The sequence below is a fragment of the Candoia aspera genome, chromosome 1 (assembly GCF_035149785.1).
Source record: "Candoia aspera isolate rCanAsp1 chromosome 1, rCanAsp1.hap2, whole genome shotgun sequence".
Lineage (NCBI taxonomy): Eukaryota > Metazoa > Chordata > Lepidosauria > Squamata > Boidae > Candoia > Candoia aspera.
Window position 1 is genome coordinate 36,163,887 of NC_086153.1, and position 22,788 is coordinate 36,186,674.

Below are 22,788 nucleotides of genomic sequence, written 5' to 3' on the forward strand. Positions count from 1 at the left end.
GCGCTCGACATGGGGCTACCCTTGAAGAGTACCCGGAAGCTTCAGCTGGTCCAGAATGCAGTCGCGCAGGTTATTTTTGGTGCCCCTAGATTGGCACATATAACACCTTTACTGCGTGAGCTGCACTGGGTGCCAGTTTGCTTCTGGGTCCAATTCAAGGTGTTGGTTATGACCTTTAAAGCCCTACATGGCATGGGGCCAGGTTACCTGAGGGACCGACTCATCCCCATAATATCGACCCGCCCCACCCAGTCAGGCAGAGAGGGCACGTTGCGGACCCTGTCAATAAGAGAATTCCATCTGGCGGGGTCCAGGAAGTGGGCCTTCTCTGCAGTTGCCCCCGCCCTTTGGAACATCTTGCCCTCAGAGGTGAGGCAGGCGCCTTCACTTCCGACCTTCAGGAGGGCCCTGAAAACCTGGTTTTGCCATCTTGCATGGGGTGGGCAGATGGGCAACCATCCATGGGGTTGGCTCACACCTTAGAGCCCCTCCCACCTGATCAGAATTTTTAACCTCTTGGATTGCATACTTACTTATATTGCATTTTATATTTGTAATTGTTTTAATAGATTTTAATTGTTATTATTATAGTTTTAATTTTATTGTAAACCGCCCCTTTTGGGGGAGATGGGCGGTAGCAAAATTTGAATAATAAAAATAAAATGAATAATAAAGACATGGTTGTCTGAAGGCTTCCAGCATTTAGTGGACAGACTGATAAAAGAGCTTCATGGCATCTAATTATGCTTTACTCCATTTTATAGTGAATACAAGAATCAGCTGACAAAGAGGCTGAAGACTGTAAATGAACTCTGAAATCCCTTTTAGGAAAAAAAAATCCATAGAAGTTTATGTTACCCAGCACATTTAAAGAGACATGGAAAAATGCAGCATTAAAAAATTCTTGCTTTGTGGACTGAATCTATTTTGCTAATCTCCACAAACCTGTTCTGACATATATTCAATGTCTAGAATTGGAAGTTACTATTTAGACCAATGAATTTAAAGTATTGCTTATTGCTTGGAACATTATGTACCAAATGGTTAGACAGCCACTAGTCATGAGCACTCATGCAATCTGGAACATTTGCAAGAGAAAGCTACAAGCTATTCTATTTGTTTGTGTCATAATCTTACTCATGCTTATGCTGTCTATTCATCACTTCCCTACCACCCAGGAAAAAGCTTTTTCTGCTCTACCTGCAAGACATGATCAGAAAAGGCACTTTGATTTATCATTCATTTACAGACACAAGGGCAGAGGTACAGATAGCCAAGAACATTTGCCAAAACTCAGCTATGTCTATGGCAAGCATGATGCAAGTTTGTTTTTAAAATGGCAAAATTAGGATTTAAAACTCACAATCTGGCAATTCCTGCTAGAGCTAAAACCTCTTTAGCTAATGCTGTGACTTTATAGAAGGCAGAAATTCAAAGATGCCTGTATTCTCTTTCTAGAAACAAGATCATCCACTATTGGTTTAGTTTCTATAAAAAAATGGAACATCACTGACACAGATGGCGCCTACTTTCTCAGGGTTCCAGAAAGCCCTTAAAACCTGGCCCTGCTCCCAGGCCTGGGGTTAATGTGTTTGTCAGGCCCTTGTTGGGTTTTTATTGTTGTGGTTGTTTTCAGACCAGGCTATCTTGTGCTGTTTTATGTTTAAACTCTTATAACCATGTATTGGATTTTGTAAGCCGACCAGAGTCTGCTGGAGTGGATGGCCACAACAAATTTAAGTCTGTCTGTCTATCTTAGTTTAAAAGGAGAATGGATACAATTTGGTGGGAATGGAGACTGAGAATGACAGTGTGTTTCAGCAGAAATTAGTTGTGGGAAGTTTCTATATGCCTTCTGTTTCTTGAATAGCATTTTTGTTACTCTATAACTGATATTACTTTTTGTTACACCAAATATTGAACCAAATTAAGTTCTGCTTAAGAGGGGATATTAACATATTGATAAATGCGTATGATAGAAGAGATGAATTTAGAAAAAAATGCACACAGTCTTACCCGATGCAACATTGATTATTTCTTTAACTACAACATCTTGCATTTCTTCATATTCTTTTCTGCTCTTCATATACTCTTCATTAATCTCTTTCAATGCACTGGACACAACAAAAAAGCCAGAAATGCTTGTAACATTTCACATTGAACAGTAACATTCCACTGTTTTCTCAGGAACTACAATGACATACACCTTTTTGTATTTCTTGTTCATTTTCCAAGCAGCACACTTAAGATGCTATTTAGGGCTAAAGACAAGAACAGAACTGACCTGTGATTTTGATATTACCTGTTGGAAAATTTCACCCCATTCTTCTGGGTTTCCAAGATCTTATATTTCAAATTATTCCGCAAAACCTTCTCCTCTCTGTAGGTAATTCTGAAAAAATGTCCAAATTGTGCATTGCATTCTAATTTGATACTCTTGCCAGCTTCCAAACCTTTTTTCATTTGGGAAGGAAAGAGGAAATAACGTGTATGACTGATTATGGCACTATAAAAGCACACAAATCACTCCTGCGTTAGCCTCACTCAGTGATCAAATCTCTTTCTTGGCTGAGTTTTGCTGCTCAAAATTGTGCCAGGTCCCTTACTGAAAAGTCAACTGAGCAGACATAGGGCTTGGAGTAAGTCCTAGCACCAAGCTGGCCAGATAAAACCATCAGAGGAATTTTAATTAGTGGACCTCCTAACACTATAGGGATTTCTAATTTGCAACATCACATTACCTAAACAGTGGTAAGGGAAATAAGCTCTTAATGCTTTGTATTAGAAATCCCCTTAAGCCACAGTGAGAAAAGCCTACAATCAAGAATTATGCAAGCTTCAGTTCTAAAAATGCCCACCTCAATCTATGTTCCAAATTGGTTAAGGGGAGGTAAAGTTAAGGTAAGGATAAAGATAACCTTGAACTGATCTCAACAACAATAACAATTGGTGGGGGTAGAGTATGGAAGTAATTTGTCACTGGCTTCTTCTGGGATGTTTTTCAACTTCCCTAGAAGTCTCTAGGGAAGAGTAACTAGGACCAATCCTGCTTAGCTTCAAACTCAGACAAGTAGGTGCTGCCACTTGCTGAGACAAATAAGATGCAGGTGCCTCAAATAAGGCCACTTACTTAATTGCTTTGGACAGCACTCTCAGAGGAAATTAATAATTAGTCTGTCAACAGCATAATCTTACCAGATCACTGAATGCATATTCTTCATCCCTCCTTTCTTCATTTCAAAATTACAAATGTCCTAAGATTAGGAATGCCTGTTTTCTACAGCCTATTTATTCTTTATATAATAATCCTTATAAAGGCACATCAATTTAGTAGTCAAATCTGCATAACGTGGAACTCCTCAATGTACTGGCATCATATAGCAAGCCTAAGAAGAGATGCACTTCAGAAGTATGGAGCATTTGACTCCACAGTTTCTGCAGTTTTTAAATTTTTAGTAGAAGTGATATGTCAGGAAACTGATGGGGGGGAAAAGCTACAACATCACTGCATGGGCATCCTTGAATACTACAATAATCTTCAAGAACTGTATCTTCAAAGGACCTTTTCCACATCAAGGACCACTGCAGATATGCCTAAGAAAGCTTATGTATTCATTGGATACACTGTATGTACACAGTGAATAAAAGGACTAACTGAACTTGGAAAGTGACTAAAGTTCAAAGTGAATATTAGTAGCAGTGGGAAGCACGTCTGTCTGTCTTACTGAAGAAACCCTAACAACTTTCCAAGAACAGATTAAAAGTAGCAATTTGCAGCAGCTTTACCTAACCTGGTGCCTCCAGATGACTGGGGTTACAACTCCCAGAAATCCCCAGGCTGAAGAAGGCTGACATGCAGCACTGTCAATATTGAGCAAGTCAATATTGATAGTAACTTCAAAGGAAAACAAAAAGTTAAAAATACTTCATGGTAAATAATTCCCACCCTCCAACATACTTAGTTCCTTGGCTGCAGTTTTCAGCACACCCTGCATTTTTCCTTCCAGCTTATCCATATTTTCTCTCAATTCAGCAAGGCTGGGGTCAATGGAAGGTTTCACAAGGTATTCGTGACTTTCCACCTAGGAAACAAATTCCACAAAATTTGCACTCATATTACAAACTCAGCTAACGAATGTGATAGATTGACTAAAGCTTTCATTAATCCAAAGGGTCTGGAAAAATAATCACAAAAATCATTTAATTTTGCAGCCAAAGAGCCAATCAGAGCTTTCAGCAAAAATGATGATTTCCTACCACTACAAAGCATGTGTTGGAATCTCCCCTCATAAATTCCTTATTCACAGAAAATTACACAGCAGCAGGTGAGGCCAAACCGTTTTTCTTACACCCATGATAGAAGCAGGGGATTAGGGAATGATTGTCGTGTAATGCATCTCATTTTACCTAGGAAAGAAAACCACTATGACTTGCTACTCTGGGAATTCTGTTCAACTTTCCCTCTTCTAAAGAGCTTCTATTTTTATCATTCCAAAGCTACTATATTCATATTCCATTTTTCCTTCTTTAATAGATAACGAAGTACTTAGAAAAAATATAAACAGAAAAACGAGGGTTTGAAATGCCTCATTCAATTGTGCGAACAAGGCAAGAAGTCTGCACAATAAAAGCTCTATTTAGAAGCACCAATAATCTAGGGATCTGCTTCATGTGAAAAGCTATTATTCCTTCCATGCATTCACCAAAACAACAATCTGAAGCTGCATCGTTAAAAAAAAAAAATTAGAATGCAATTTGTTAAAAATTATAGTGGAGACCTACAACTCCTCCTCCCCATCTGCAAATGAAGTAGAGTAACTTAATTACACTAAATCAAATCTTAGCCTCTTAATCACAATGCTGTATCAGCAATTGAATTTGTCCTCAACAGAAATTCGAACTTTTATTTATAAATCACCATTCCCCTTTTCATAGCAACAACACTGATGCTTCAGGTCTGAAAGAGTCCTGAGACAAATGCTCAGGCATAAACTCAATCATTACTTAACAGAGGCCTGTAACAGGTACCCCAGAATGCATCCACAATTGACCTATAGACCAATCTCCTTCTACCTTTTATAAAGTAAACTGCCCTGAGCAAGAACCCCCTTGACCTTGAGATTAAATAATGAGAGAGGAATTTACTCAAGGCTTTTTTGCTTTTGAATTTCCCTAAGAGCAGTAGCTAGCTCTGGGGAAAGAAAGGAACAAAAGAACCCAAGCCCACTATAAGTTGTGGGTTGAAGTCTTCCCGGATACAGAACATCCAGATAATATTTTAAGTAACTATTTTGCCAATTTATACCATGTGGAGTTTTAACATGCCTCAGAAGACCTAGGCCTCTCCAAGTGGTCTACCTACCAGATACTGGGCCTAACGTGCCCTTATGTTTGACAATTAACAGAAAGAGAACTGCATTTTCCTCCTTTTTGCCTTGCCAAGAAAGTAGTAGCAGCAAGTAACAGCCAAAGTAACTGCTATATCACCCCAAGCTGTCCCGGTTGGGTGAGGCAGACCTGGTTTTAAAGAGACCCTTTAAGGCTTCCCACGGGCAGTCCTGCCATTGAGCAGGAGAACTACTCTGATCAGTGATAAGTGGCTGTTTCTTCTCTTATGTAAGATTAACATAGCAACTGGACAGGGATCTGAAGGAAGAGTCCAGGGCAGGAGTCAGGGACTGCCATAATGCTGAAGAAAATCATATGCTGAGGCTAGAGTTGGTAGCACTGTTTGAGGGCCAGAGCTGATTGATGACATCACATACTACTAGTGAAAATCCTCAGGGTTATTAGTGTGGAGAAAATCAGAGGCAGTATTAGGAATTGTGCACAGCTCAATAACCAGGGGCCAGTAATGAACTCCTCACTCTGTCATAGTTGCATAAAATTATTCAGGTGGTAAAAGTAATGAAAGAATTGGGTATGACTAAGACAATTCCACACCCCACCCAGAATCAGCTGGGTTTAGTTTTTTAGATTTATTTTAATGAATTTAAATTTATTTTAATAAGTTTATTTTTTATTTTAGTGAATTAGTTTTTCAATTTTGATAGACTTCCAGAAAATAAAGCAAATTCCCAAGTCTGACACCTATCCCATGCCCCAAGTATGGATCAGGTACAATAGGCCTGCTACATCACAACCCCTAGACCTCCTCAAGAGCTACTGGTAAATACATCATTGGGGGGTGGGGTGGGGTGGGGTGGGGGAACAGCTTTCAATGGCAGCAACTGACCTGATGAAAAATAATTCCCCTAGACAGATTCTCTAGTCTCCATGGCAAGAAGTTTTATTCCAAACGCTTACGGTTTTGCTATATAAAGGGCATACCTTTGGGCAACAGATTTTCAATGACTTTTTATAGTTCAAACAGATGCTTCAAGTACAATAAAGAAGTCATCCTGCCACAATGCCTAGGTAAAGAAAAGCATCCAGAAACATCTTGCCACAATGCCTAGGTAAAGAAAAGCAGCTAGTAACATCTAGCCTCTCAGATGACTGAACATTCCATTATTGAAAAGAAAGCCTTAACTGTCAAGTGGGTTGTTCAATAACTGTTGTATTATTTATGGAGACTCCCACTGAGTTGGTTACAGATGATCCCCCAACCATGAAATGACTTCACCAAATCCTTGGCTTATGCCATAGTACCTGTCACTACAGTCCTTTCAATTCTTAGTCTTCCATAAGAAAGCGTTGCAACATGCTAATGCAATTTTTTTTCCTTGACAACAACAAAGGACCAGTCAACCAGACAGGCTTCAAATCCACCATGCCTGTCTCAGGGGGAAGAGATGTGATGCATCACAGAGAAAAATACAGCAGTTAAAGAAGCAATGCTCAGTCTTCAATAGCATAATCTTGATTAATAGTTAGAAACGAGAGGACAGAGAAAGGACTGAGAAATAAACCCTATAAAAAAGTCCTATGTAGGAAAAGGAGAATTGTCAAGAAGAGGAAGAAGAAGGTTGAAAGTTTGACCATGTGTTGCCTATCTCTGATTTATGGAATTGACTGTCACAAGATAGCTCCATTGTTTGTAAAGTCTGACACTCCCTCCTAGCCTTTTAATAATAATATTTTTTGTACTTGTTTTTTATGGTTTGATTGTATGCCACCTAGAGTCACATTTCGTGAGATGCGTGGCCATATAAATATGATTAAATAAATAAATTGCATTGATGGTCACTAATACAGATGGCTCTAAATAGACGACAAAGTTACAGATCTTTTTGTGGCTGTTAGCTACTAGGGCTGTGAAGCTTTCACATAGCCTAACTGTTGAAAAGCAATAGTTAAGAAAGGCTACTGCTAACATACACAGCTTGCAAGGATTCTTGTGCTCCAACACAACTGGGCATCTTTGAAGATGAATGCAAAAATGCGTCCTACGGATGGCTGGAAGTCCACTATGATGGAGAATATTCAGAGTTCCCAGCCAGAGAGGAATTATTTCTTGAAAATGATTCCAGTGATGTTAATAATATGAGGTTCAGCATTCCTGGGCAGTTTTTAGTACAAAGGAGGGATATGTAATAGAAAAAGCAAGATAAAATTATTTTAAATGAAAACATGTTTCTCCTGTTTTAAGATCCTACCTCTCAAGGTGGAATGCCCTTTAAATGAATTCACCAATTCTGCATTTATTAAGTTTTTAAATGAAATTCCTGGCTTGCAAGTTCATGTACTGGTTAACAAATCAGAAAGCCTTCCACAATCAGTTCCTAAGCCACACTGAAAAATGGACAGGAGAATATTAATAGAAGAATCCTACTTTTACTAGAAACTTGGAAGGAAATTTTTGAAAGGGGATGGAACTCTTACACCCCATGAGTTCTTTTCCTTCACTCCCAAGCCTGTGAAAAAATGACAAAAGCAACTTGTGAAATCCGGAAAAGGATTTTCGTGCCTTTTTTTCCACAGCTATCCAAACCTTAACTGCAGCAAAAAAAAAAAAAAAAAGATGAAGCTTTACAATCATACTGCACTATTGACTCCTATAGAGAAACCCTTCATTTTCTTCAGGGGTAGGAATAATGGAATGCCATTTTGAGGAAAATAAGGAAAATAAGTTTCTAGATGAGTAGGAAAGGCTAAATCAAATTGGTTAAATCAAATTGTGTGACGTAAGAAATTTACAACAGCCTTGAAACTAGCTCTTCACACCAACTTATGGCAACCCTCATCTGGACATTCCCACATCAACCCATGCCAGATGCCCAAGAAGAATGTATCCTCCTTCCTGCATTTGGCACCCCTAAATTACTCCCTCCCTTGTCCTACAGACCTGTTCATTTTCTTCACTAAGACAACTGCTTTCTGCGAAGTAGATAGCAGAGGGGGCAGGAAGCAACCTGAGAGATCTGTTGCTCATTAGTATGCATGCATCACCAGTCCCTTCCCCTTTTCTGAAATGTGTAAGTACTAGTGCATTCCTTTTGTTGGTAGACGAAGCACCCACAATCATTTTGCAGATTTCCCCTCCAGAACGCACTGAATCAATAAATACTGCAGTCAGCCTTGTTTATTTTTGCTTTGAGTCCTGCATTGATTCCATACTGTCACTGCCTAAGATTCTCAGAAAAGTGTAATACCTCCAAAGAATTAACAATGCCAGGTAAAGTAAGAAAACTTCCTCTTTCTTTTCCACCAGGCACTGAATTCAAGGCATGCCAATTCTCTTTCCTATGAGATACATAGACTCCTTCCTCTTGGGACTCTTAACTCAACAACAGCACACATGCAAACACTCCTTGGCTCAAATCTGGCCCATTATGCATTATATAAGGATAACTAATAGTACAATTGTCCCTGACTTTTGGGAGTTGTTGACAATCAAAGCTGATTAAATGGCTAATAGGGCAATGGTTTGCCACAGTTTTAACTGACTGCTTTGATTACATCACTATGTTAACTTTTCTTGAATTTTAAAATTTAAATTTAGAACACTAAAGAACTAGAAAGAGTGTAGAGAAGAGCAACTAGGACTGAGAGGCTTGGAGGCTAAATCCTACAAAGAATGGTTAAAGGAAATGGGTATGCATAGCCTAAAGAAGAGAAGGTTAAGGGGAGACCTGGTCTGATAGCCATCTTCCAATACTTGAAGGCTGTCTGTAAAATATAATTCTTAACAATGGATCTATATGAGAGCCAGTCTGGTGTAGCGGTTAAGGCTCCAGGCTAGAAACCAGGAGACTGTGAGTCTCGCCTTAGGCACAAAGCCAGCTGGTTGATCTTGATCTCTCTCTCAGCCCTAGGAAGAAGGCAATGGCAAACCACTTCAAAAAAAACCTTGCCAAGAAAACTGCAGGGACTAGTCCAGACAGTTGCCAGCAGTCAAAAAAAAAAAAAAAGACTTGAAGGGACAGAAAGAAAGGGGGGGTCTATATAACAGAGATAATGGAGACATATTGGTGGGCTCTAAAAACTTCAATCCGTACACAGAAAATTTATTCAGCAAAGGCTAGTAATTTGGTTGCCATGGTGACTTGTAGCTTCACCTTCTGCAAAGAGGGGAATAAAAGATTCATAAAGGTTTTAAACTCAAGCTCATAAAATCTCTGACCATAAGAGTCTAGTTTTTTACACTTCAGAAAGTTTACTATCCCAGTAACCACAAGTGAATTGTCCATGAATGTGAAAATGCTAACAAAGCCTGGCACAGAATGCTCCATTTATTTAAAGTTATGCCCTGCTCTACCACTTCGTATCACTGTCTCAATTTTGTTGTTTGCTTTTAAAGAAAAAACAGCTTAGCTGGAAGGTATGGAAGGACAAAAGGGAACATTAGCTGCAAGAGCAAGAACAGAGAGTCCTAAGTAATTCAAGAGTTGAGTTCTAATCTATAATAATTTATTTATATCTTTACCAGCATAACACAGTAAAATCTTAATTTAACCTTTTAAAAATGATAATACAGACCATCCCTTTAGATCCAAATATATTTGGAACTTTTAATCATCTGATTGATTTAACATAAGCCTTTATATTTCTGGAATAAGATATAGTTTTATTTTATTATGGGTAGAAATTATGGGAGTTGATATCCAATACAGCTTGAGGCATGAGGGTGGAGAAAGTTGATGTAAGCATCTGATAGGAGCGGAGGCAAAAAACACTCAATATTTCTTTTAACTTCTGACTTCCGGTGAGCCATTATGGCAAACCGATGTTCCTCTAAAATAAAGGAACCCATTGCAGCCAAAAATGGTGCCCAGATGCAGGCTTTGGGCTGCTGAAATCTCTCTAGAGTAAAGAGAGTCACAATATTACCCACATGTAGTCCCTACAGCTAGCTTTTTGTTTGTTTGTTTGTTTGGCAAGAACTGCATTTTTGTGGGCAGCTTGCGATTGGCTGGGAGTCACGGGATTCCATTCGGCTTATAGCCGCTAATGTCGCCTATATGGACTAAGCTTGACTGAGGCTCGTATCTTAATCACTTTGGATTTAATTTTTCCCCCCCTTGGCTGTTTTTTTTTTAAAGATTGAGAATCTTCAGACTGGCAAGTTTATTGAAATCACTAGGTGAGTCTCCTTCAATCCTTCAAAAAAAGTTTAACTATAAGTTTAAAGATTTGTACTTTTTGGAATATACAGCAAAAGGATGGTCATCTTTAAATGATTTAGAAAGTTTTAAATGGATTAAGGGCTCAGATGGACTTGATTTAAGACTTTGAAGTTAATTGAAAGGATCCTTTCTCATGGGAAATTTTTTCTGTTTATACTCTGAAACTGATAAGACAACTTTGAAGGTTGGACACTAGAGTGCACCAGATGGCTAGCTTAAAAGAAATGTTTGATTTTATTGAAGAGGAACAAGCCACACTGAATAAAACTGAAATTGACTTACAGGTGGATTTTAAAATTACAGCCTGGAAGAAAGAGATGGAAATAATGGATTTACAAATGAAATTGAATGATGACTTAAAAATTAAAAAGTTATACAAATAATAAATCAGAAGAGCGATGTGGATTATTTTCTTTTACTGGATTTACAGAAGGGATTTGCTGGAGTTGTCACAATGGAATTACAAAAGGGGTCTGACAACAAAGATGACGACAAGAGTTTTGAGGGAAGAAACTATGAGTATGAGAAGGCAGATGTTAGGACTTTCTTTGAGGAATTTAAAGATCGTTGGGAGAAAGAAGAAAACAGAATTGGTTTACTTGATCAGGGTTAAAATAATGGGTTGCTATTTCTGGTAATGTTTAACAGCTTTTTCATTGGGACTGGATGATGATGTTATTTCTGGTAATGTTTGTTTTTTGACTGGCGCTGGACTTGGATTATTTGATGAGAGGAAATAGGGGGATCTGTTTAAATGGAAAAGAAGGATTCAAATTGGGTAGAATAAATATAATTCGTAATACTTGCGTTGTTATTTCTGACAACCCTTACTGGGCCTTTGCTGATTAATACGGAGAGATGAGGTTTCCAAGGCGGTATAGAGAATAGGGTGAGGTATGAAATGAAGAGGTGTTTGGTTGTATTTTAAGAGATAGTGATAAGTTGTTAACGTTGATTATACTTCCTGGGAATGAAGGGGAGGTTTCTTTTTCTATACTTCTTTTCCTTTTTTTCTTTTATTGCACTTTCTTAAATAAAAAAATGTAAATGTATTTTCTGTATTATGTAGTTGAATTAGTTTTATCTGTATAATATAATCATTAATAAAATTATTGGAAAAAATATTGCTTTTAACTTATGACTTTCTCCTTATCTCTTTTTGAGTGGGTCTTCCCAGAAATAAAGATTGCTTATTCAATCAGCTCTGCAAAATTTTGTTCATTGCTAACACATACAGACGCTCACACACACAAAAATACACAAGCTCTTTCTATCACATGTGACTATTACTAATCTAAGCAATGGGTACTACAGTCCATCTAGTACACGTGGTTCTGAGTTACACAATTTGATCTGTTGTTCTGAGTGTCTGTTACTATTCTGCATGAACCTCTTCACTGATAAGACATGGACTTGCAAAGTGGCTTCTAAATTAGAAACCCTAACTTCCAGAGAAGTGTGTGATCATGTTTGGGATAAAACTATTCTTGTAGCATATTGACCAAAATGTGCCAGAACTGAGAGTACTGTTCTCATCATTAACAGGGAATACTGCATGTAGCATAGGTATGAGTAAGCCTGGTAATTTTATTGTATTAAAGAGCACTATGTGAAAACTGTGATTGATCAAAGTCATGATGGGCAGCAGAGGTTAATACCTACGGGCCCACCAGGTGATAACCATAACATATGCAAGATTGTGACATGCAATCCAGGAAAAAAAAGGCTTTGCTATATGACATTAATAGACGAGTGGGAACAAGAGAAGAGAATATGGAAAAGACTACTGGAACATTCAGAGACACAAGAACGAATGATGACTTCTTTGTATTTCCTTAGAAAAAGCTCTATTTCAAATATATCATTTAAGCATAAGTCTATTCCTGCATGCACACGGATAAAAAAAGAACTGAATTGATTTGATTGTTTAGGAAGAAAGACAGAATATTAGTGAAGGATACAATGTGATAAGAGGTTCTGAATATGAGACAGACCATTTTTGCCAGTCAAGAGTGAATCTTGGGGAAAATAGACATGGAAGGAAAGAGATGTAAGAAGTAAGTGTGAATATAGAGCTACTTCAGGAAGAAAAAGCACCAATCAAAAGATATTAGAGAATAGGCTACTCTCCCAACTGAATAAATAGAAAGTGGACATTAAGAAAGGGAATATAAAGGTTTCCTGGAAAAGTGAAAAGAATTATGTCACTGAGTACCACTGGAGTATGGGAGTGGCTGGTGGAAGTGTAAGAGGCTTTAGTTGAAAAAACGAATGTAAGAGTCATCATCATCATCATTCTTGATGATGGAGATGGTAAGCATAACATCGCTTACCTGAAAGGTAACAACATGATGGGTATGTATGTATGCATGTATCCATGGATAGGGAAGATCTTATTGTTTTTATTCAGTTCTGTAATACAAATACCAAAGCATCTTGAATTATCAATATGGCAACTAGAAGCACTGCAAACGTGTCTGCCCATATGAACTCTATGCTCCTTTGAGTCTCCTGAACAGATCCCACTTTAGTACCCGGAAAGAGAGATCTAAGCCTGCACATCTCTGGTATGGCATCATGTCTCTGCAATTTCTTCCTCAGAACATCTGACATATAAATTCATGAGTAATTGTGCTACTGTGCTATAAACTGACATAGAACATATATGATAGAACCATATTATCATTCTACTTTCACAGATTACCGTATTCATGTCCAAAGTTTCATCAATCATCTGTTGGAAATTGGAGAAATCAGAGAGTAGCTCTTTAAGAGGTTTTGTGAATACAGCTGCCAGTAGCATATCACTGTTTCCTGCCAAAAGATAAAACACATAGCTAAGAATTGCCAATAAGTAAATAGACTGACAATCCTACATGAATGTATCAGGTTTTTTAAAATGGGTTAGTAGCTATATATCAACTTACTAAATAGTAACTTGAGAGCCAGTTTGGTGTACTGGTTAAGGCACCAACTAGAACTAGGAGACCGTTAGTTCTAGTCCTGCCTCAGGCTTGAAGCCAGCTGGGTAATTTTGGGCCAGTCCCTCTCTCTAAAGCCCTACGAAGAAGACAATGACAAAAAAAGAGAGCCAGTTTGGTCAAGTGGTTAAGGTGCTGGGCTAGAAACTGGGAGACTGAGAGTTCTAGTCCCGCCTTAGGCATGAAAGCCAGCTAGGTGACCTTGGGCCAGTCACTCTCTCTCAGCCCAACTTACCTCACAGGGTTGTTGTGGGGAAAATAGGAGGAGGAAGGAGTATTAGGTATGTTCGCAGCCTTGAGTTATTTATAAAAATAATAAAGGCGGGATAGTAAGTAAGTAAGTAAGTAAGTAAGTAAGTAAGTAAGTAAGTAAATAACTAACTAACTAACTAACTAACTAACTAACTAACTAACTAACAAACCACTTCTGAATCTTGCCAAAATAACTGCAGAGACTAGCCCAGGCAGTCACCAGGAGTCAACAACAACTTGAAGGCAAAAAAAAAAAAAGTAGTAATTTACCAAGATATACATTTAACTACATAGTCAGTAGTAGTAAGAATTTTAATACTCTCATGGATCCCCAGAATCTTGATCTCGGTAGAATTTTTTCCTTTTCATAAGGAGTCCTGAATCCATTTCTAACACGAGCAAAATCAAACCCTTTAATACAGTCATTTGGAATACAACCCTACCTTAGTAACCCAACATGGAATTTCATTTATATATAGATATTTTGGACCATATTTCATTGTATTTCGTAAAATAGGATCTTGGACGGAAAGGCTAGAAAAGTTCAAATTGTTTTTTCAATTACTATTATTACACAAGGAGTCTGCTTCACAACTTTGACACAAAACCTGCAGACATAATGTAAGGATTGCCTACCCTAATAGACTCAGACTCACAAGCAGGAACTTAATGATATCTGATTTATTAAAGGATAGTATGCAAATACAGAGAAAGCTGAGAATGAGCAAAAGCGCGCCAAATACAACTAAAAACCCTCGCTCAAACGTAATCCCTCCCCTCGCCCTGCTGTTGCAAACTGCCCCCCCCCCCCCGGTGCTGGTAACCATTTCTGCTGATGTCCTGGGAAAGGAACCTTGAACACACGAGATAACCCAAACACATTCCAATCCAGCTGCTAACATATAACAATCCCACGAGATGGAATCCTCCTCCCTTCCCAGACGAAACACGCATCAGCCAAATGACATGCAAAACGTTACGATGTAACGGTAACACTGGAACAGTGAACATGACACATAATTTGTTCTCACGGTGTAGCACTGTAAATACTGTAAATTACTCACGTTACTCCATTTATGGCACAGGTACATATCTGAACTTACTGCAACATATTGTTCAGATAATAGTCCAACAGAAAAGGGATAATTCCTATTCAGGTGAGAAGCTGGGACAGAAAGAAATTTTCTTCCTCTGCCCTTAGATGGAAACTCCCCTTTAGTCATAGAAACTGACTTCCCCCATATGGACCTTATAATTTACAATTAACAGATTCTTTATTGATCATTCAGTGACCAGAAGTGACCTCACTGTAAGTCCAACTATTCCTTATCACAGGAGTAACAGAGCCCACAGAAAAAGTTACGGTAAAGGTAAAGGTTTCCCTTGACGTAAAGTCCAGTCATGTCCGACTCTAGGGGGTGGTGCTCATCTCCGTTTCTAAGCCTTGGAGCCAGCGTTGTCCGTAAGGACCCGTCCGTGGTCATGTGGCCGGCATGACGACACGGAACGCCGTTACCTTCCCGCCGAAGCGGTACCAATTAATCTACTCACATTTGCATGTTTTCGAACTGCTAGGTGAGCAGGAGCTGGGACTAGCAACGGGAGCTCACCCCGCCGCGCGGTTTCGAACCGCCGACCTTCCGATCGGCAGTTCAGCGGTTTAACCCGCAGCGCCACCGCGTCCCTCAGTTAGTATAGCAATATTTCCTAGGGCTTACAGTATTCCCTGCAAAACAGTACAACCAAAGGTTGCATTGAGGAAGCCCATCTATCAGTCTTTCACTGTTTGATAAATGTGGAATGGTGAGCCCAAGTAAAGATAAAGTATATTTCAAGCTTAATTTGACTCTTGGTAATTTCCTGAACACGTCTATGTAACATTATTGTCAATGGAGCTACAAGATGGGGAGGCAGGAAGCCTTCTCCTCCAAACAGATGCAAAAGGCTTTCTTTTCTTTCTTTCTCTCTTTCTTTCTTGTCAACACAGAGCAAACAAGAAGGGCTTCATCAAGGCAAATTGTGTTGCTGTTTTGCTTCAGCAAAGAGAATCGCATTGTCTCCATAACGCAAAGCTCTTGAAGGCAAATCTACCTAAGATCAAATATTACTGCCACTTGTTTTACCAGTAAAATGTGTACCATTTGTTTAGATACCAAGTACATGGCCCCTGATGGACATACACACTCTCCCTAGCATTCTCCTGTCTCTAAGGTTAGCTCCCTAAGCAGCTGCCTGTTTTACTTGCCTTAGTCAGACCTCCTAACAGGAATTACAGTCAAGACTCCAGAGTTCTTCCATATGCAGCCAGACACTCAATACAAAAGGCACAAGCTGTATGAGTGAGGTGACCTTTGCAGAAATATGCAATAACCATTACCTAGGCAAAGGGGGCTAAAACCTTCTTTAAGTCCTGGGAAACAAGATAATATTCAGAAAGCAGCTCAAGCAAATGCCTCCCTGATTCTCTGGTCTGGTCTGTCTAGTAGGGCTGACATAAACTGAGGCATTAGTATCAGTACAGAATATCCCTTCTCCATTCATTATAAGGCAATCTAGCTTTTTGTTCAAATCTAGGGGTTTCTCTGATGCTGTTAAATAAATGTTTGCCTAGATCAAACGCACTTTGCCAAGTGCTAATATAACCCCCCAAAATCACCCATATAAATTATGGAGACATCAAGGGGCTAACAGTGAAAGCTAACATTTGCAGAGGAACAAATAGAAATTAAGAGAAAAAAATCCAGAGGAGAGAAAATTTTAAAACTATTCAGTAAGTAAATAATATACAGAGTATACTCAGTGGCTACAGAATAGTGACTTGAACAAAAGGATAAATATAAGAGAGCCAAGAAGAGGCAGGTCAGATGAAACCTCGCTTCAAATTTTTGTCAATAAACTCCCTTAAAGCTGTTATTTCCTCCAGACTCATCAGATAGAGTTTAGGTTTAGTAATGAAACCCCCGGTTCCGATTTAATAGCGCAGTCAGATTTTTGGTGAGGGGGAAGTTGATTGGACTCAGCTTCTCCAAATACCACCTCTAGATCCTTATAGGGCAGCGGGATCTGAGATTCCCCTGGGGCTAGGTCGGACTTCGTTAGTTCTGCCATGCCAGCTAACATTTCTAAGTCTGGGGGAGGCTCAGGTTCTTTCCAACACTCATATGCCCCATCCATGAACTGCAATTGCCCCGTGGCCCCCATCCACTTTTGGATTCCTTTGCCTTAGCCACACAAGGAGAGTATGACAGATTGATGTGCTAGAGGGCCTACCAGGAATCTCAAAGTCTTGGTATGAGTCCCCACTCTTATCTCCACTGTTTCAGTATAAAATTGTACGGGCCTGCCTTGCACATACAACCCATCGAGCTGGGTAAAAGTTACGGGGTTTTTCAATCTGCCAACCCCCAGTCTTAATCCTGTTACTACTGCAGGGTGCATTAAACAGCGAGTACAGCCAGAGTTTATCAGTCCAATGTAGTCTGAACCCCTGCCAGTTCGTAGGGATTTTAGTCCCCACTAACATAATGGGGCATGGTCCACTCATCACTGGATCAGGGTGCCCGTTACATTGGGTTGCCGCTGCCTGCCCTTGGGTGCCATTCAGGGCAGGCAATCCCAGTTTCTCAGCATCTGGAATTCTTCGTCTGCCGAGTTCTCTCCACCCTCTGTTAATCCAACTGGCACAAACTCAGCGCCCCCCTTGCCTGGCGTGAGCTCAGCGCTGAGGGAACCGGTGCTGGAGACATTTTTAGCTGGTAACTTGGGCTTTTGGCTAGGTGGTTTTTGGCACCAGGGGCCGGTTTCGTGGAAGACAATTTTTCCATGGAGCCGGGGTGGTGGTGGTGTTCAGGATGATTCAAGCGCTTTCTCTTTTTCCCAACCTTTTATTCTTTTTTCTTCGCACTGTTTGGAGATAGCAGCCAATGGGCTTGCTTTCTCTGACAGGAGGCAGAGCTCAGGTGGTAATGCAAGCCGGCTGTAAATTTGCTCGCTCGCCCACCGCTCACCTCCTGCTGTGAGGCCTGGTTCCTAACAGGCCATCGACCGGAACCAGTCCGCAGCCCGGGGGTTGGGATCCCTGGGCTAAGGGGCACTCAGCAATGAGATGACCTTCCTTGCCGCATCTGAAACAAGCTCCACTTCAGGAACGTCGCTCCTTTTCCCTTTCCCAAGCTCGGTGCGTCTCCTTCTGTTCTGCACTTGCCATAGCAGTGGGGATGCGCTTCTCCGCTGCATGAAGGCATTGCTGCAGCTTGATTTGCACTCATGTCTCCTCTACTTCTCCAGCCAGGCAAATCCACCTTCATAAGGTGCTTGGCTTGTCACACACCAAAGACCATTCCAAGAATTCAGTTCTCAGGTAAAAGGTAAAGGTTTCCCTTGACGTAAAGTCCAGTCGTGTTCGACTCTAGGGGGCGGTGCTCATCTCCGTTTCTAAGCCGTTAGAGCCGGCGTTGTCCGTAGACACTTCCGGGTCATGTGGCCAGCATGACGACACGGAACGCCGTTACCTTCCCGCCGAAGCGGTACCTATTGATCTACTCACATTTGCATGTTTTCGAACTGCTAGGTGAACAGGAGCTGGGACTAGCAACGGGAGCTCACCCCGCTGCGCGGTTTCGAACCGCCGACCTTCTGATCGACAGCTCAGCGGTTTAACCCGTAGCGCCACCAGTTCTCAAGCCAGCTCTAAAATACTCCATTTTCAGCGATTCTGGCCAATCAGTCACCTTACCCACTAGCTTCTTAAACCCGGAGGCATACTCCGATACTGACTGGTTCCCTTGTCGGAGTGTTTGCAAACTGGTTCTGGCCCGCACTGCGATTAGGGGATCTTCAAATTGGGTTCGAAGCACAAACATAAATTCATTGAAGTCATCCAGTTCCGGGGCCTCTGCTTTGAATAGGTCCACAGCCCAATTGGCTGCTTCCTCTTCTAAATGTGCTGTCACGTACCAGATCTTAGCCTCATCATCCAGAAAGTCTCTTCCCCATTCATTCATGAATCCACGGACCTGGTTCAGGAACCACCACACCAGCTGCTTCAGATTCCCTCCAAACTTCACTTTCAGCTCTCATACTCCTAAGCCTCCACCACAGGCTCGCTGTCCCAGCCCTGGTAAGTAATTTGCAGGTTGGGGCCCAAAAGAGGTGGTGCTTCGTCAATCGTGGGAATATTCCTCCCTCGAACTCCTTGACACGTTCTGGCCAATAGTCGCTATGGCTATTTGCTGCAACTGTTAGCTCATCTCCTCAACTGTGCCTTGCAGACTGGACATGAGACTCCTGACCACCGACACCTCATGTTCCACCTTTCCAATTTGCTCACCAGACTTGGACCAGGACCCTCTTTCCATGGTTACATGCTGGCTTGGTTCTGGCTCCACACTGTGCCCAATTTTACGTGACCAGCTGTCCTGCAAATCCCACATTAGTGGGTCTGTTCAAACCCACTAATCGGGTTTGAGAATCGGGCTTTGGGTTGGGCTCCCAGCCTCCGTAGTCCAGTCACGGGATGGTTAAAATCCTCTCTACTCAGATCTCTCCAGTGGGTTTCTTCTCATCTGTGGCTCTTTGTCTCGTATGTCAAAGCTCCTCGGAAAGGGAATACTCTCATGTTGGATGTCAGCTCACTCCTCGTAAAATCTGTCAGTAAATCCATCATGGTAGTAATGCTCGCCATCGGTTGTTGTAAATCCTCAAGTTCTTCAGGGTACTGTTGGGAAAGCCTCCTTTCCCTCAGAAAGTCATTTCCAGCATTACCCTATTCTGTTGTTTCCTTTGTCTCAGAAATCATCACCAGGGACTCTGTTCCAGGCAACTGGGAAAGTCTCACCCTTTTTGAGAGGACACCTCCAGCTACCAAAATGAGCTCCTTGTCTTGCCAATTCATCCAGTACAGTTAGTTCTCCAAGGTTGCTTGACAGCGCTGGATCCACAGAAGGTACCGCTTCCTCGGATAGGTTAGCATCCTCAGGGCAGGTTGCCATTGTGTCAGGACTCATTGCTTTTTGTGATGGTCCCAGTACCAGGATCTTAACTTTAGAAATTCTCCAGACAGTCTATTAGGAAGCTTAAAGAATTCATTTATTAAAATCCGATTACACAGGACAATCGCAAAGCTCTGAATAATGTTTTGGTGCCAAAGCATTCAAATTAAACCGTTCCCTCTACAAAGCGTCTCCCCGTCTCACAAGTCAGCCCATTCTCACTCCTGATCTTCCTCCTCCCAGTTCCTTAGAGTTAATTAGAGTCCAGGTGTCTTATCAGCTTGTCCTTGGTGCTAACTTCTTGTGAAGGAATGTGATTAACAATCGTCTCTGTCTGCGAAGCTGCTAGGTTGACACGGGTTTGCTCTCACGTTGGCAAAGCAGCTAGCATCTGAAACATGTGCAACACTTCATGGCAGGCAAGCAAAGCAAGGCTGACATATATTTTTGGTTTGCCCCATCCTATAGACATTGAATGTTACTGAGCCTTTGTTTGAAACTTATCAATTAATTTGAATAATCTATTTTCTTTTCAACACTGAAATTCCACAACAAGCAATTCCAAAATATAGTCAGGACTCCCTTGGATAATAGCACATTCCTCATGAAAGTCTCCCTTTCCTACTAGAAATATTTGGACACTGTCCAGATGTGGAGACGTCAACTCCCAGAGTTCTCAGCAATGGCCATGCTAGTCAGGGAATTCCATGAGTTGAAATCCATGCATCCAGATGGTGTTTAGTTTAGGAAAGATTTTTCCAGAGCCAGAACTTCTGTACTTACCTTCAGCCAGAAACCACTTTGCCCATGTAGATCTGATCCCTTGGATCACCAAGCATAGTCCAGAATATAAAGAGATGACTCTTTAGCTAGCATTCTTATGTGGTCTAGCTCTACAACATAGTGAGTTCTCTTCCATTCATGCAGGAAGATCGTGCCATTTCTTAGGAGCTGCTGACTATATGGCTTATTCATTTATTTGATATACAAGCTGGAAATTTGGGATGTTATGCCAAGATTTTTAGTGTCTCAGCCATTTGCACTAACCCATGCTCTCTTGGTCACAAATAAATGTTTCTACTTTCACAACTAAATTGTTTTTAGATCAGGTCCCTATGTATAATTTAATCAGTTGGTCACTGCTTCATTGGCTACTCCTCTATGAACAGGATTCTAACCATATCAGCCCACTTCAAGATTGCTCAAAGCCATTTTTATTATAACAAATAATTTTGGTTCTTTGTGGACACAAGGGTTTCTAGACAGCCAGGGTGAGGACTACATTTTGAACAAAAGACAACTAATGTTTATCATGACCAACCAAGGAGTGGTATCTTTTGGCTTCCTCTTATTCTAAAGCAAACATACCAATATATATCTTACTCTTTTTTCTCCTATTTTTATTTATCCTTCCTAGTTCTCACATTATCAATCCTGAATCACAATTTTTGAACATTAGCCTCTCAAACCTGCTTTATTACTACTCTAGAGTTCTCTTTACTTTTTATTTAGCAAATTAACAATCTGTCTTTCTCTCTTTCTGTTACCATAATTGGGATTAGCATGCCACACCACATAATGGGAGTTATCATACAAACTTTTTGTATGCTTTTTTGTATACTTTTGAGTGCTTTTTTATTCAGCATATGGAAACTTATATTGACTGACCCTTTTAAAGAAAAACTCTTAATTTGGTAAAATACATACTGTATGTAACACAGCTCTAGGAAAGATGCTTATACTGTAATTACAGGTTCATTGAACATACATGCAACTTCATATGCATATGTAAATAAGTTCATGCAATAATAGTCATAATTCATGAAAATGCTCTGACACATATCATAGAAAAGTGTGGCTAATTCTCCTTTGTTGTAACCAAATTTGTTATATCCAAGCAGTTCTTACTTCAGAAGTGAGATGAACAATCCTGAGTAATGGTGCCCTGTTCAGGAACACACTAGCCAGAGTTTTTTGCTTACTGCCCAGTTTAGAAATTTCTGATTACCCAAGTGTTTCACTTCATCAATTAGCATATTTTAATTGTCATTTTCTTTTTCCATTGATCACTGATTTTTTTAAGTTCATCGCTTCAGTTCTTTGGTTGTTCTGTACTTGAGAGATAGAGGCTGCAGCCCGAATAGCATAATACTGATTTCAAGTCAGTTCAATAATCAAAATTGGGGTTTCTTCCATTTTGCCTACACTGTTTTCTTCTTATATCAAAATGAACAAAAGAATATAAATGTCAGAGGATAAGGCACCCCAAGCCTGAATGCTTAGCTTTTACACATGTGTATACCACCTACGCTAGTAGTAAAACATTCTCCTGAATGCTATAAGAGTCCTCTTAGAAGCTGGGTACAACTGCAGATTGCCTCTCAAGCTTATGAACCTGGAAACATCACATTCAGAATAAGAAAAAAAATTACCATCACTTTTTTCCAGTGCCTGTATCACATTAGGTATCTGATTAATTGCCTGATATATTTTGTAACAGTCCTGCAGAGTGGCCTTCTTCTGAAATTTTTTTGCTATCCGACTGAAGTCTGGGAAGCGACGGAGAAGATCTTCTTGAAGAGACTGTCTTAGTTCTGCATCTTCCATAAAGGCCTCTACCAAATTTAGCCTAAGTGTAAGATAAGTTTAAAACAGACAGTTAAGCATGTGGGACTTCCATAATTTTGAAAATCATGACATGTTTTCAACTTAACTTTTAAAATGGGAGCTTAAAATTAATCAGAGCTCTAGGCTGGAAAAAGCTATTCTAAGATGTCAATGACCATAACTATAAATTATTATTATTATTATTATTATTATTATTATTATTATTATTATTCACATTTTGTTACTGCCCATCTCCCCCAAAGAGGGACTCTGGGCGGTTTACAATAAAATTAATACAATAACAATACATGTTAAAATCCCATAAAAATAAAAACAAGTTACAAATATAAAATATAATATAAATAAATATAAAATCCAAGTGGCTCTAAA

At 40.1% G+C, this 22,788-nt stretch overlaps 1 protein-coding gene across 2 annotated transcripts in view; it reads right to left on the reverse strand.

Moving 5' to 3' along the window:
* MSH2 (mutS homolog 2) overlaps positions 1-22,788 on the reverse strand; it is an 82,310-nt gene that overhangs the window by 16,833 nt on the left and 42,689 nt on the right. For both annotated transcript variants that reach the window (XM_063301783.1, XM_063301793.1), the window contains 5 exons: positions 22,224-22,420; positions 13,273-13,382; positions 3,959-4,082; positions 2,303-2,453; positions 2,017-2,114 (listed from right to left, as the gene is read on the reverse strand). In XM_063301783.1, coding sequence (XP_063157853.1) covers positions 2,017-2,114; positions 2,303-2,453; positions 3,959-4,082; positions 13,273-13,382; positions 22,224-22,420 — 680 coding nt within the window. The remainder of the gene's footprint in view (positions 1-2,016; positions 2,115-2,302; positions 2,454-3,958; positions 4,083-13,272; positions 13,383-22,223; positions 22,421-22,788) is intronic.